The 13,510-nt window shown below is 41.0% G+C and overlaps 1 protein-coding gene across 1 annotated transcript in view; it reads left to right on the forward strand.

Moving 5' to 3' along the window:
* Positions 1-13,510, forward strand: part of LOC112252725 (protein tyrosine phosphatase non-receptor type 9a) — a 50,837-nt gene that overhangs the window by 17,687 nt on the left and 19,640 nt on the right. The window contains exons 2-3 of the mRNA XM_024424230.2: positions 880-1,023; positions 3,610-3,699. Coding sequence (XP_024279998.1) covers positions 880-1,023; positions 3,610-3,699 — 234 coding nt within the window. The remainder of the gene's footprint in view (positions 1-879; positions 1,024-3,609; positions 3,700-13,510) is intronic.

Below are 13,510 nucleotides of genomic sequence, written 5' to 3' on the forward strand. Positions count from 1 at the left end.
AAGGAAAAACAGTCCCAGGCAGTGTTCATGTAAAATGATGCTGCCGTAATCACTTACCTAAAGGTAATTTTGCTAAACCTTCCTAGTGGCCAAAGGGTGTGTCTGTCCATCTTTGTGTAAAGTGTGTGTGCACATAGGAATGCGTGAAAACTATACTGAACAAAAATATAAATGAAACCTGCAACAATTGCAAGATTGGACTGAGGAGCCAGGCCCAGCCAATCAGAGTGAGCATTTTCCCCACAAAAGTGCTTTATTACCCCATAACTATTCAAGATTGGAGGACTGCAAGTCTGTTTTCTGCATACAAGCTCAGTGTATTTCTTATGGCAGGTTTGATAGAGGTAGGGTTTATGGAATCCAAGTAGTTCTGATTAGATTAATAGCCCAGCACTTTTTACTCAACTGCTAGTCCCAGCTAACAAAAGGCTTGGAAGTACAGAAATGTGGAAGCACAAAGTGCTATACCTACAATTTGAACCTCTGTTTTTGTTGGTATCTTATTTTTTTCATGCAGCCAAGTCACCTCTGTCTTCCAACACCCTTTCTCTCTTTATGAAATGAAATGCTCTCTCATGGTAAAGGCCATACAGACACCATACACCAACACCACTTCCTCATAGGATGTATCATTTTTAACTTCTTCTTTCACTTCTTCTAGTCTCTTTTATTATCTCTGTAGAGTGAGTACATAGGTTGTGTCCCAAATGGCACCATATCCCCTATATAGTGCACTACTTTTGACCAGGGCCCATAGGACTCTGTTCAAAGGAAATGCACTATATATGGAAAAGGAGGCCATTCAAATGCAGTGTGCTAGGGAATATGGTGCCATTTGGGACACAGTCATGGTGTGTGACCGCATCTCTGTGTTTTTAGGCTACCAAACAGTTTCTGGAGGAAATCACCAAGTGGACCACTCAGCATGGAGTGTCCCAGCTGTCCTGGGAAGTGGCCGTCAAGTTCCTCATGGCGCGCAAGTTCGACGTGCTGCTAGCCATTGAGCTCTTCCACAGCTACAGAGTAAGTGTGTGTAGGTATGCATGCGCGCGTGCGTGTCAGTGGTGGCTGGTAACTTGTAAAGTTAGGGAGAAAGATGGTGAATTTATTTTTAAATAAACATTTTAGGAGCATTGTTTATATTTTTGTGTTTTTTTACTCAATTTTGAGGGGGACAATCCTCCTCTTCCTCCCTTATCTTGGCAAAGGAAGAATCCTCATTAACATGGATATAAACAAATTAGTACACCAAATGAGAGAGAAATAAGCTTTTTGTGCATATGGAACATTTCTGGGATCTTTTTATTTCAGCTCATGAAACACTGGACCAAAACTTTACATGTAACGTTGATGCACTATATATACAAAGTATGTGGAAACTTAGCCAAATCCACTATTTCAGCCACACCTGTTGCTGACAGGTGTATACAATCCAGCAGACAGCCATCTCCATAGACAAACATTGGCAGTAGAATGGCCTTTCTGAAGAGCTCAGTGACTTTCATTGTGGCACCGTCATAGGATGCCACCTTTCCAACAAATCAGTTTGTGAAATGTCCATGCGGATGCCTCCGAGCGGTCGGGAAGGTTGTTTGGAGTGTTTATCCGACTGGATAAAAAAAGTAATAGGTTATTATATGCTACTCCCCACTTCTAAAACCGGAGTTGCACCCCTGAGTGCTGTTATTGTGAAGTGGAAATGTTTAGGAGCAACATTGTTAGGCCACACAAGCTCACAGAACGGGACCAGCGGGTGCTGATGCGCATAGCGTGTGAAAATCGTCTGTCCTCGGTTTCAACACTCACTACCAAGTTCCAAATTGCCCCTGGAAGCAACGTCAGCAGTACTGTTCGTTGGGAGCTTAATGAAAGGGGTTTCCGTGGCCGAGCAGTCGCTCACAAGCATAAGATCACCATATGTAATGCCAAGTGTCAGCTGGAGTGGTGTTAAGCTCGCCACCATTGGACTCTGGAGCAGTGGCAACGCGTTCTCTGGAGTGATGCTTCACCATCTGGCAGTCCAAAGAACAAATCTGGGTTTGGCTAATGCCAGGAGAACGCTACCTGCCCGAATGTATAGTGCCAACTGTAAAGTTTGGTGTAGGAGGAGTAATGGTCTGGGACTGTTTTTCATGGTTCGGGATTGGCACCCTAGTTCCAGTGAAGGGAAATCTTAACGCTACTGCATATAATGACATTATATATAATTCTGTGCTTCCAACTTTGTGGTAACAGTTTGGGGAAGACCCTTTCCTGTTTCAGCATGACAATTCCCCTGTGCAAAAAGTGAGGTCCAATCCTCCCGTGCACAAATAAAGGTTTATTTAACTAGGCAAGTCAGTTCTTATTCTTATTTACAATGACGGCCAAACCCCGACGACGCTGGGCCAATTGTGCGCTGCCCTATGGAACTCCCAATCACAGCCGGATGTGATGCAGTCTGGATTCGAACCAGGGACTGTAGTGACGCCTCTATCACTGAGATGCAGTGCCACTCAGGAGCCCCCATCCATTACAGAAATTGTTTGTCGAGATCGGTGTGGAAGAACTTGACTGGCCTGCACAGAGCCCCTACCTCAACACCATCGAACGACTTTGGGATGAATTGGAACACCGACTGTGAGCCGGCCTAATAACCCAACATCAGTGCCTGATCTCACTAATGCTCTTGTGGCTGAATGGAAGCAAGTCCCCACAGCAATGTTCCAACATCTAGTGGAAAGCCTTCCTAGAAGAGTGGAGGCTGTTATAGCTGCAAAGGGGGGGACCAACTCCCTATTAATGCCCATGATTTTGTAATAAGATGTTCGACGAGCAGGTCCACATACTTTTGGTCATGTAGTGTAATTTTGTTCAGTGTAATTTTGTTCAGTGTATAAGCATGTTAAGTAATACGTCATAATCCTTGAGCCCACGGTTATCCAATTGTTTGCCACGGTAGTCAGTTTAAGCTCTACTCCACGCGGATCAAGGTAATGGCTTTCTAGTCACTTGGACAGGTAGATCTTTGTAAATATACAGTACTGTCGTGCAGCCTACAAGGTTCAATTCACAGCTTCCCACAGGTATTTATACCTTATCTGCTTGGCTATCACGGTATCTCTGCAATACCATACATCCTGAAAATCTCCTCAGAAATGGTTTCCTTTCCTTTCAGCTAAACTTCCCTTTAATCACATGACGGTTGAGAGCACACTTGCTGGTAGGACTCATCCATATATTGCCTCCAAAGACATGGATGTCGATTTAGGCAGCCCCCCGCACCTCTCTGATTCAGAGGGGTTGGGTTAAATGCAGAAGACACATTTCAGTTGGACAACTGACTATGTATCCCTCTTTCCCCTTTCATCCTTCCAGCCTTTAATCAAACCAATGCAGATGAAGGAAAGACCAATCACTGAAGAGTTCTGAGACGCACTAGGTCTGGGATGGGGAAATGCAGTCCTGCACTACCACACCTGAGTCAACTGATAGTAGTGGCCTACATTGAAGACTGTTTAGGTGGATTTGGATCATTTGAATCAAAGTGTGTGAGTGCTGGACTGGAACAAAAGCCTGTAGACTTCACAGGCCTGATGTTCCCTTAATTGTTATTTTTCATGTGTCCAGGAGACGCGTCTGAAAGAAGGCATCGTCAAACTACAGCCTCAGGAGGAACCTCTGCATTCGGAGCTGCTCAGTGGGAAGTTCACTGTGCTGGTGAGTTTAATAGTGTTTGTGTGTTTTGTGTGTGCAAAGGCGTATGGCAGCTTTGGCAACCCTCTGTGGCATTAAGCCTACAACAACCATCTTAACTTTCTCTTCGTTTCACTCCGTGTGAAAATGTTTTCTTCCGCATCGTGCCTACTAAACACGACCCAGATGCTGAAGAAAGATAAACGCTAAAACAACTCCAGGACCAGACTCATTGCATTGGTTATCCTCCATGTCTGGAGCGGGTGGCGGATGTCGATTCCCCTCCCCGGGGCCGTTAGTCAGTAAGTGCAATGGGCCATGCATGGCTTTCAGACAGAGACGGTAATGTCATGACACATACCGTCTCAACGCCTCTCACTCCCATTCCATTAGGAGGATACTCTCGTCAGGATGGGGGGGAACAGTGCAGGAAATGCTCTGGGATCATCTGTTTTTTCTTTTACGACTATGAGATATATGGAGCTGTGCCGACTAGGCTGCTTTCTGCTGTAGTAGTTACGCAGACAGTAGTAGGTGGGGTGTGGGGGTTGTGGCATATTTTGGTTAAACTATCTCCAATTCAATGGAAGTGCAACCCTCTGCATGCACAGTGTACTCTTCCATCACATGTGCAGTGCACTTTTCCATCACATGTACAGTGCACTTTTCCATCACATGTACAGCTGATTCTCAAGATCTTGCACACTAATGAGATGCTATTGAGCCCACTCTACTACACTGTCTGAGCCAAGGACTACATGCTTTCTGGTAAGTTTTGATTAAGTTATATTTTATGATAACTAGTAAATAGTAGCCTACAGCAACGTGTATTTAAATAGTTTAACTTGTTAACAATTCCTGCTAGTTAATTTTTCTACCATGTGGGTTTTAGCTTGCTTGAGCCTGCTAACTGAGGAGTGTTCATTCACCTGTTTCCATACATGTTTAATTTCAAAACATTTTATCTTACAAATGAGTTGTTTATTAATCTAACTGCTTAACTATTTATCTGTACATGGAATTGTATTTGTTATTTTTTACTGATTAAAAAAAAAATCTGATGTGAGAGAGAATAAAGTAGACAGCACACGTCAAACGTTTGATTTATGACCCTATGTCAGGATGACGTGTGCACGCCCATATTTGGGCATCCGGTCAGGACATCCTAGCGGGAACTGATCACATGCTTATGCCCATATCTGGGCATCTGGTTCCTGTTCTCACGCGTTAGAGGGTGTGCTAATTTATGCATATATTGTATCTATTCCTTTGAAGTTGTCATGATGATTGATGTCTAGGTACCTGGTTGAACTGGGGGGGGGGTCTGTGTTTGAACTTTTGAAAGAGAATGGCCCCACACCCCCTATTTTATTGCCCTTAGGGTTGTTATCTATGAAGCAGGAATGTCTGGGAGGGTGATTGTGTGTGTGTTAGAAACAAGGTCCCTTTGCATTGTGTACATTTCAAGCTTTCAACAACAATAAAACCATCTAAATAATATTTCTCAGCCTAACACACTGTTGAGTTTCCTATTTAGTTCTCTTTATATGTACATGCACCGAGCTTCCAGGTGGCTCCAGCCTATGGATGTTCGGTGCATGTACACCGGGGAGATTAGAACCCCAAAGAAAGATCCTAAAGGTAATTTCAGATTCAGGTTTAGGGTGTAATAACTTTAGGGAAACCACATTTCACACTATGTACAGACATAGAGAGCCAACACAAAGGTGTAACAGGGATGAATGGATATTCAATGTACAACAGTAGTCTTCTGTAACAAGCAATACGTGTTAAATATGTGCCACAGTCAATCATGACAGCCTCTTTATGAAAGGCCTTTACTTATGACTTAAACAGAATAATTTTATACCCAGCTTATTCATTAATGCTGTGGGATAAATCAGGTGTTTCTAGGTGGGCTTAAACAAATCTACAGTGGAACAAAAGTGTACATTTTACACATGTTTATTGACTTTTTAAAAGACCACAGATATATGACAGATATAGTGGAGATGCTAGTGGATTATCTATGTACAACAGTAGTCTTCGGTAACAAGCAATACGTGTTAAATATGTGTCAGTCAATCATGACAGCCTCTTTATGAAAGGCCTTTACTTATGACTTAAACAGATTAATGTTCTACCCATTTTATTAATGAATGCTGTGGGCATACCCAGGATTTACATGCTGGACGGATTATTATCTACCCGTGGAGGGAAAACTTACGGAGCTTTGATGGAGTGTGCAAGCGTCTTAGCGATCGTGAATTGGAAACGGATAATGGTCAGGACCTATATCTGTAAGAAAGGAATAGTAAAAAGGTTTAATTAATTATGACATGTCTTAAAGTTTGTACTAAATATTATTATTTTTATTTATTTTATTTATAAATTTGACCCCTTTTTCTCCCCAATTTTCGTGGTATCTAATTGTTTTAGTAGCTACTATCTTGTCTCATCGCTACAACTCCCGTACGGGCTCGGGAGAGACGAAGGTTGAAAGTCATGCGTCCTCCGATACACAACCCAACCAAGCCGCACTGCTTCTTAACACAGTGCGCATCCAACCTGGAAGCCAGCTGCACCAATGTGTCGGAGGAAACACTGTGCACCTGGCAACCTTGGTTAGCGCGCACTGCGCCCAGTCCGCCACAGGAGTCGCTGGTGCGCGATGAGACAAGGACATCACTACCGGCCAAGCCCTCCCTAACCCGGACGACGCTAGGCCAATTGTGCGTCGCCCCACGGACCTCCCGGTCGCGGCCGGTTACGACAGAGCCTGGGCGCGAACCCAGAGTCTCTGATGGCGCAGCTGGCGCTGCAGTACAGCGCCCTTAAACACTGCGCCAACTGGGAGGCCTGTACTAAATATTTTGAATTAAATAAATGGTTTTAAAAATGTATCTCACATTTTAACGATAGGAAAATGTTCTTTCCATCTATCACCAAGCATGCCCCAGGAGAAAAAGACTTACGGAAAAGCCGTGTGCGGGTGTTTCAAAAACAAAAGGGGTAGGGTGTGTGTTCAACAATGCCCAGGCATCTGCACTCAAGGCCCTTTCTCTCTCTCTGTAGGGGATCGTTTGAAACCAAGGTTTACACTATCATGCATACAGTATGTCCAGATATCTGCCTACCCCCCATCAAAAAGTATGACGGCGTCTCTTAAAATGGGCACTTTCGATTCATTAACACACAGGTCTTTCAAATCCAAATTTAAATTCAAACAACCCTAGGATGTGGTTGGGGGGGTAAAAAGTCAAACACCCCAGAAAGAATACAGTGTGTCTAGACCGACCCCCGGGGTTAAACATTTGATATTTCTAATCAGCGCCCGGTGCCCCCACCCCTGTCTATAAATGTACATCAGACACCCCACCAAGGTGCAGGAAATTAAAAAGGCAATACATGCATACAAAATGTCTCGACATCCCCTCCTGTTGTTTGAATTCACTGCCTTTGTAATCTAAACCAAATATACAGGGTGTTGCATACAGGATATAGCCCGGAAAAAGTCACCACAATGCCCCGTAAACTAATTCTGTACTTTATCTAGTTAGGAACACGTCCGTGGAGCGAGTCTAGTGACATCCGATCCACTCTGTTAGCACCGCTTTAGCGCAAACCCACAGGCCAACAGCCCCGAATATTTATCGGCCAGGACAGATAAAAAAGATAGTCTGTGAATCCATCCTAATGGAGCTTTCTGAAGGTGAGTTTGTGAAAAAATATATTTTAAGATTTGGACTCGGGGAATTGTTTGAATATTAAGGATATTATTGTAATATTAAACAGGAGTTATATGTGTTTTAAATGGGGGGCAATGCTCGTATTCTTATAAGTTAAATATGTATATGGGACAAATAACTGTTAATATTATCTAACGTTCGCAGGATATCCAGAGGCTACCGGACATAATTGATTGGGAAGCGACAGTTAGACTGGGATTCTCAGAAGCAAACTGCGCCCTGTCCTTTACGTAGCCCTTCACCATCACACTATTTTCGGCGTAAGTCCCAAAAAATAAAATCCATAATGATTTTTATACATTAAAAACAAAAAGTGTGCACCCTATTTTAAAAGCTATTTTTGTTTACAGCAGACAGCCAACAAACAGGGATACATGCAGCATTAGGGACTCTGAATGACTTCAGAAGAGCAGATGAAACAGATGCTATTCTACATTTTTGTACTAACTGCCTTACCCTAACTTCAAACAACAGTCTGCAGTCCCAGGACAGATAATATGATAATCGGGGAATCCTTCCTCGTGGAACTTTTTTGAAGGGGAGTTGAATATTCAAGGGAATGTTTAAGAATGATAGGTATTAATTCTAGGCATTTACATGTATGTTTTTAAAAATGAAGGCTATTTATACAATGAAACATTGTCTTTATTCATACTGTTTGTAAACAATAGCTTCTGCCCTCTTAGGGTCTACTTGACCCGCTTATTGATTAGAAAGTATGATTAGAAACCAAGGCCAACTATATTCAATCTGTGATTAGAAACGATAATTAGAAGCTATGACAAAACTATGATAATACACTATAAACAACTATGAAGACAGGGCTGTGTGTGCGTGAATGATGATCTATTATTTAAGTGTTGAATATATTTTCTCTCTCTGAGTGTTGAACTTATGCCCACTCTACAACAACACTGGTTGTTATATGACCCTGAGGGTCATCTACAAACGTTGGAACATCTACAACTATTGAAGATGCAAAAAGGGGTTTTCAGAAATACATATGGTTTGCAGATATGTATTATTATAAAAAATAATATAACATTATTATCATAATCTTTAGTATTATTATGTTACATGCGAGACATAACCAGAAATGTCAACGTAGACAACTTACAAGAATATGTTTACCAGGCTGTGATGAAAACACTTTAAAGGAGCTCTAATTCAAACATGCAAGGATATATTTGATACAATTACCCCCTTTAAAACTGTTGCTGCAATATCACTTCACAATGTGTACATTTCAAGCTTTCAACAACAATAAACCAACCATCTCGATAATGTTTCTCGGACTAACACACTGTTGATTTTCCTATTTACTAAAGAACAACCACTAAGACAAAACACAAAAAGTTGTAATATAATCAATCTGTATACATGTCATTCTATATGGAAAACAGGTACATTCTGAAAGATTATGCTGTTGATGTGATTTTTAATTAATCTCAATTTAGGATAACTGTTTATTTTATACTTTACTTAAATTGTATTATTTATCATGTTTCATACCTGGCTAATACACTACCAAGCAATGCAAACCGCTATGGAATTAACCCAGAACCGGTGTGTGTCTTTTTTGGATCAATAATTGATCAAGAATGCCCAATAGGCATGATCTGATCCTCAACACTATTACGACAGCATATAATGCATAGTCATATGCAAAACCATAAAACTCTGACAAGAAAACAATGAAACCCTTAACATGACTACATGCATTGCCATTATTTTAGTTACCATCCACCAATAGTTGAATTTGTTACTTTTTCTTTGTACATGCACCAAACCTCCAAGTGGCTGACAACAGTATTCTTAATGAGAAATATAATCTAATACACAAATGTCTGCATAATGAAAGACATAAACTGTATCCAACAATGTATTTCGATCTGTATAAAACGTTGATATTGTCAGTAAGGTCACTGAGACTAACAATAGACAATAGTTATTGTGAGAGGTTTAGGGTTAAAATATATGGGAAGGATCAGGAATGTTAGAGATTTGGTCACAGTGGCAATTTTGAAAGAGGGAGATTAGAACCCTAAAAGTAATATTAACTTTATGGAAAACAATATTCACACTATGTGGATTATAAACATGTACATACATAGAGAGCCAACACATCAGGATCTAACAGGGATGAGTCGCGATTCATAGTACAACAGGAGTCTTCTGTAACCTGCAATATGTGTTAAATATGTTTTACATACATCCATGACTGAATGGTTTCACAAACTCCCTTTAAAGGTTTTGTAAGAAAGTTGTAACAGGCCTCATTCAACAGATTAACCTAGAGACACCAAAACATCAACATTTAGAGCAGCTTGGAGATTATTACCCCTGTAAGGGGGGTGCAAAGAGCTGATTTACCCAACCCTGTACAAACCCCGACACTGGGTATGATAACTCTGACGCGTACGTCTAATGGTTGTTGTAGATGTTTACAACTGAGGGAGTTTACAGTAGGTCAATGAGATGTACAAAGGCAAAGAGAGCAACATATTGACTTAAGTGACCTCATAAGTGACTTTATAATATAGAATGCAGGGATGTGTACTGAACATGTACCCATTATAAAACAAAATGGTCTACGGTCAAATGCATCTATAGTTTTTAATGAAGTGGTTGCTGCATTCATTTAGATTATTTCAACATAGTCTAGAACCAGTAAGAACATAGATTGAATGATCTGTTTTGTTCTATTGAGCAAGAGGCCTGACCCATTTCTATGTAAGAAGCCACACTTTTTATATTCAGCTTCTTAATTAACTAACTCATAAATATGTTTTTTAAGTCAGCTTAACGTATATACTAGTACAACATACTAGGTACATACACTTCAATCATGAGAATAATTTTCGTACACTCGAGAAAATAACATAACAACATAACATAACATAACAGTCAAGGGATAGGGGTGGAGAAATACAACCACCCACAGACCGACCATCCACTGGACCAAAAATAAAGTTTACAATGCTTTAAAAAAAATGTATGTCACCGTGAACAAAAATGTTTAAAAAAACAGGGCAAAATAAGCTCACATTTTAGTCTCTGACTGGGCAAGATGAACAAGGCATCCGCAGATCACAATCAATAAGCACATCATCAACCTTTAATGCCCCCCCCCCAAAAAAAAAACCCACAAAGAAATGCTTATCCAACCCTTGAGTCACAAGGGAGTCAAATACAGACTTTTTTTTTTTAATATGGATGCCATCAGAGGATGGACCGTTTTTAAAATAAGACCGGAATGGAGCCCAAAGAACAGAACAGAACAGAAGGCACGTGGCAATGAGGTATCAGGGTTGGAGATAAACAAAAGGAGGTCATCAGCATATCAGCATATAGCGAGACTTTCTGCTCTAAGCCCGTCCTGATTATACCTTGAATGGCATCATTAGAGCATAGTGCAATGGCGAGAGGCTCGATTTCCAAAGCAAACAACGCATCCAGACTCTGTCTGGATGCGCGGTGCAAGGGAAAATAGTCAGAGGACAAGTTGTTAGTCCGTACCGAAGCCATGGGAGAAAAATAAAGAACCCTTGTCCACGCAATGAATTTGGGGCCAAAGCCAAATCTATAAAGGGCAGCTGTTAGGTAGTCCCACTCAACGTGGTCAAAAGCTTTTTTCGCATCAAGTGAGACCACCACCTCCGGGTCCCCTGACGCTGGGGAGTACAGTATATTCATATGGTGTCTAATATTGAAAAACAAAAGCCAGTCTGTTCAGAGTGTATTATTTGGTGCAGCGAGCCTCCCATACAGATGGCTAAAAGCTTGGCTAGGATTTTGCAATCACAGTTTAAAAGCGAGATTGGGCGATAGGATCCACATTCCAGGGGGTCTTTGTTTTTCTTTAATAGTAATAAAATTGAAGCCTGATAAAGACTAGGTGGTAGCTTTGAGGTATTAAGGCACTCTGTAAATAATCGAGACAAGAATGGGCAAAGCAGACCAGAAAACGTCCTGTAAAATTTGGTTGGAAAACCGTCCGGACCTGGTGATTTACCACTTTTCATTGCGGACACTGCTGTTGCGATCTCCTCAGGTGTAAATTCTTCTTCGAGACAGTCATGGGAGCCTGTATAAATTGAAGGCATATTCAAGCCATTAAAGAATGAATCAATCAGCAAAGGGTCTTGGGGAGATTCAGAGGTGTATAGCGCAGAGTAAAATTGTTTAAATTGATCATTGATCTCTTTATGTATAACTGTGGTGGCACCAGACAGGGTCCTTATTTGTGGGATTAAACGTGAGTCCTCAGATTTACGGATCTGATGTGCATGGAGTTTACTGGCCTTGTCGCCTTGTTCATACACACTGTATCGAGCTCACAAGAGTAAATGTTCAGCTCGCCCAGTAGAAAGCTCATCAAATTCAGATTGGAGTAGTTGGCGCTCTTTATGTAGATCAGAGGAAGGTTCCGTAGCATATTTCTCATCCAATGTGGCTATGGATTCGCTCAGGTCCCGAAGTTGCTGAGAGCGAGCTTTTGTTTTGGTTGGCTGTAAAATAAATAATTTGGCCACGTAGGTATGCTTTGAGAGACTCCATATGGTAGAGCAGGACATACCTGGCGTTGAATTAGTTTCTAGGAATAAGGTGATTTCAGAAGAAATTAAATTGACAAACTCCTTATCTGAGAGTAAAATGGGGTTAAGGCAACATTGATAACACATAGGAGGTCGCTGGGGAAACTCTAGTTCAAGCACTAATGGTGAATGGTCAGAAATAACAATACTCTCGTAAGTAAACTGCCGAATGTTAAGCAGAAGTTTTTTTGTCCAAAAAGAAGTAATCAATCCGGGAGTATGTTTGATGAACATGAGAATAAAAGGAATACTGTCTATCTGTAGGGTGTAGGAAACGCCAGGCCTCAAACATAGCATATTTATGAAGGAAAGATTGAATAAGTAGGGCACATTTAGATGGGCTTGTAGTTGTTTGTGAGGACTTGTCAAGAACTGGGGAAATTGTACAGTTGAAATCCCCCCCCCCTAAAATCAACAAATGGGAATCTAAATTGGGTGTAGCAGATAAAAAGGAAGAAATTAAATTTGTCATCCCAATTGGGAGCATAAACACTAGCCAAAACAAGTGGGGTAGAAAACAGTTTACCAGTTACTATGACATATCGTCCCTTAGGATCAGCAATAACCTCAGAAGCTACAAAGGGAGTAGATTTATCAACCAAAATGGCAGCACCTCTTGATTTACTATGAAAGTTAGAGTGGAACACTTGACCAACCTGGTCCTTACGCATCCTAAAATGCTCTCCAGTCCTCAAGTGAGTCTCTTGTAGAAATGCAACATTTGCATTCAAACCCTGTGTCAGCACCCTCTTACGCTTCACAGTGTTGTTAACCCCTTTGATGTTCCACGAAATGTACTTGATCGTATTGTTTTGGCCACCCTGAGCATTCCCGTTATACAACCCTGTCATTAGAGCATAGAGTGGAAAAGCAATCAGTACCCAAAAACCCCAGATTAACTTGTCTCAGAATAATAATGTACGGTGCAAGATATTTGGAAAAAGCACAGAAAAAAACGTAACGACAACATTAGAACTGAACAATTCAACCACCTTTCTCCATCCCAGACAGTACCTCCCCAAACGAGGTACAAGACTAAACAGAACATGTTATCTTCGCACAGTATGTCTGTGAGAGTGCGGTGTTAAACCCAAACCCACAGTTCTGCTCTTTAAAGTCGTGTTTTATGTTAGTGGATCAAGCAGCAAAAAGAGAGAAAAATAAAAGTGAATCCCTTGTGCAAACGAAATTACAAAAGCACCACTTGTAGATGTATATAATTATATTCCCAGTCTTATAACAGGCATTGAGAGAGAAAATAAATTAAATGTATAAAGGCTCTTCAACCAAAAACCTAATTTGAAGTAAGCAAATCAAAAAATAATAATAATTGTCTAGTTTGACGATAAGACACCTTACAGCCAAGACCAAAAAACTATGCGCCCAGAAAACGTTTCTGGGCATAAATTATGGTCAAAACCTTTAAAATTGAAGTGAAGACCCACAAAAACGTGTAGCCTCGGAACATTTACTGTTTACTGGGTCGGT

Source organism: Oncorhynchus tshawytscha, linkage group LG06 (assembly GCF_018296145.1).
Source record: "Oncorhynchus tshawytscha isolate Ot180627B linkage group LG06, Otsh_v2.0, whole genome shotgun sequence".
NCBI lineage: Eukaryota > Metazoa > Chordata > Actinopteri > Salmoniformes > Salmonidae > Oncorhynchus > Oncorhynchus tshawytscha.